We start from the raw sequence: 1145 nt of genomic DNA on the forward strand, positions 1-1145 counted from the left end.
GCAGGAGCAGAAGCGCCAGATCTCCAGCCTCTCCTTCAGCCTCGACCGCGACGACGAGGAGGAGGAGGCCGAGGAGGAGGCGGAGCCAGCGCAGCCAGGTGGGGGCGGGGCCTCAGGGGGCGGGGGCTCAAGGGGGCGGGGCCTGTTTTAACCCCACCCCCTGCAGAGCCCCCCAAGAAGCGCAAGCTGGGCAAGAACCCGGACGTGGACACGAGTTTCCTGCCCGACCGCGACCGCGAGGTAACGAGCCCCCCCCTAATTAATTATGCAAATGAGGGGGGGCCTAGTACCCCCCTTCCCCCCCCCAAACAAGGGGCCCAGGCGTCCGGGCCCCCCCACTTTAGGAGGAGGAGAACCGGCTGCGCGAGGAGCTGCGCCAGGAATGGGAGGCCAAACAGGAGAAGATCAAGAGTAAGGACGAGTTTATTAATTACCATGGATCTTCATTAACACGGGGAGGGGTTAATTAGGGGGAGGGCGGTCCTTACGGGGGGCTCTTGGGGCTCCCGCCCCCAAAATTGCGTTTTTTTCACCTAATTTTCTGCTCCCYTTCCGAAGACGAGGAGATTGAAATCACCTTCAGCTACTGGGACGGCTCCGGGCACCGGCGCACAGTGAAGGTAATGGGGGGGTTTTGGGGACCCCCCCCGGGATTTTGGGGTCCCCCACTGTTTTTTTGCCCCGTTTTGGGTGTTTTTGCCCCCCGTTTTGGGTGGGTTTGTCCTAAATTTGGCTGTTTTGGCGGCAGATGAAGAAGGGCAACACGATGCAGCAGTTCCTGCAGAAGGCGCTGGAGATTCTGCGGCGGGACTTCAGTGAGCTGCGGTGCGGCCCCGAAACGGCCCAAAATCACCCCGAAATGGCCCTGAAATGCCCCCAAAATAGCCCCCCCAAATGTCCCCAAAAATGGCCCCAAAAATGGACCTAAAAATGGCCCCCAAAAGGCCCCAAAATGGTCCCCAAACAGCCCCGAAATGTCCCTGAAATGTCCCCAAAAAAGGTCCTGAAGCGGCCCCAAAACAGTCCCCAAAAGGGCCCCAAAGGGTCCCCAAGAGAGCCTCGAAATGGCCCCAAATAGACCCAAAAATAGTCCCTAAAGTGGTCCCAAAATGACCCAAAACGGCCCCAAAATAGCCCTCAAAGGG

The 1145-nt window shown here is 59.2% G+C and overlaps 1 protein-coding gene across 1 annotated transcript; it reads left to right on the top strand.

The window, feature by feature from the left end:
• Window positions 1-4: 4 nt before the first annotated feature.
• On the top strand, window positions 5-928 carry LOC112945366 (protein FAM50A-like; the record flags this gene model as incomplete). The annotated part of the gene is made up of 5 exons (XM_026036936.1): window positions 5-98; window positions 167-240; window positions 345-411; window positions 559-620; window positions 749-928. Coding segments are annotated over 5 exons (477 nt in total), but the record flags the coding sequence as incomplete, so codon positions are not given.
• Window positions 929-1145: the final 217 nt, after the last annotated feature.

This window comes from Nothoprocta perdicaria, unplaced genomic scaffold (genome assembly GCF_003342845.1).
Source record: "Nothoprocta perdicaria isolate Ctin4 unplaced genomic scaffold, notPer1 scaffold_1889, whole genome shotgun sequence".
NCBI lineage: Eukaryota > Metazoa > Chordata > Aves > Tinamiformes > Tinamidae > Nothoprocta > Nothoprocta perdicaria.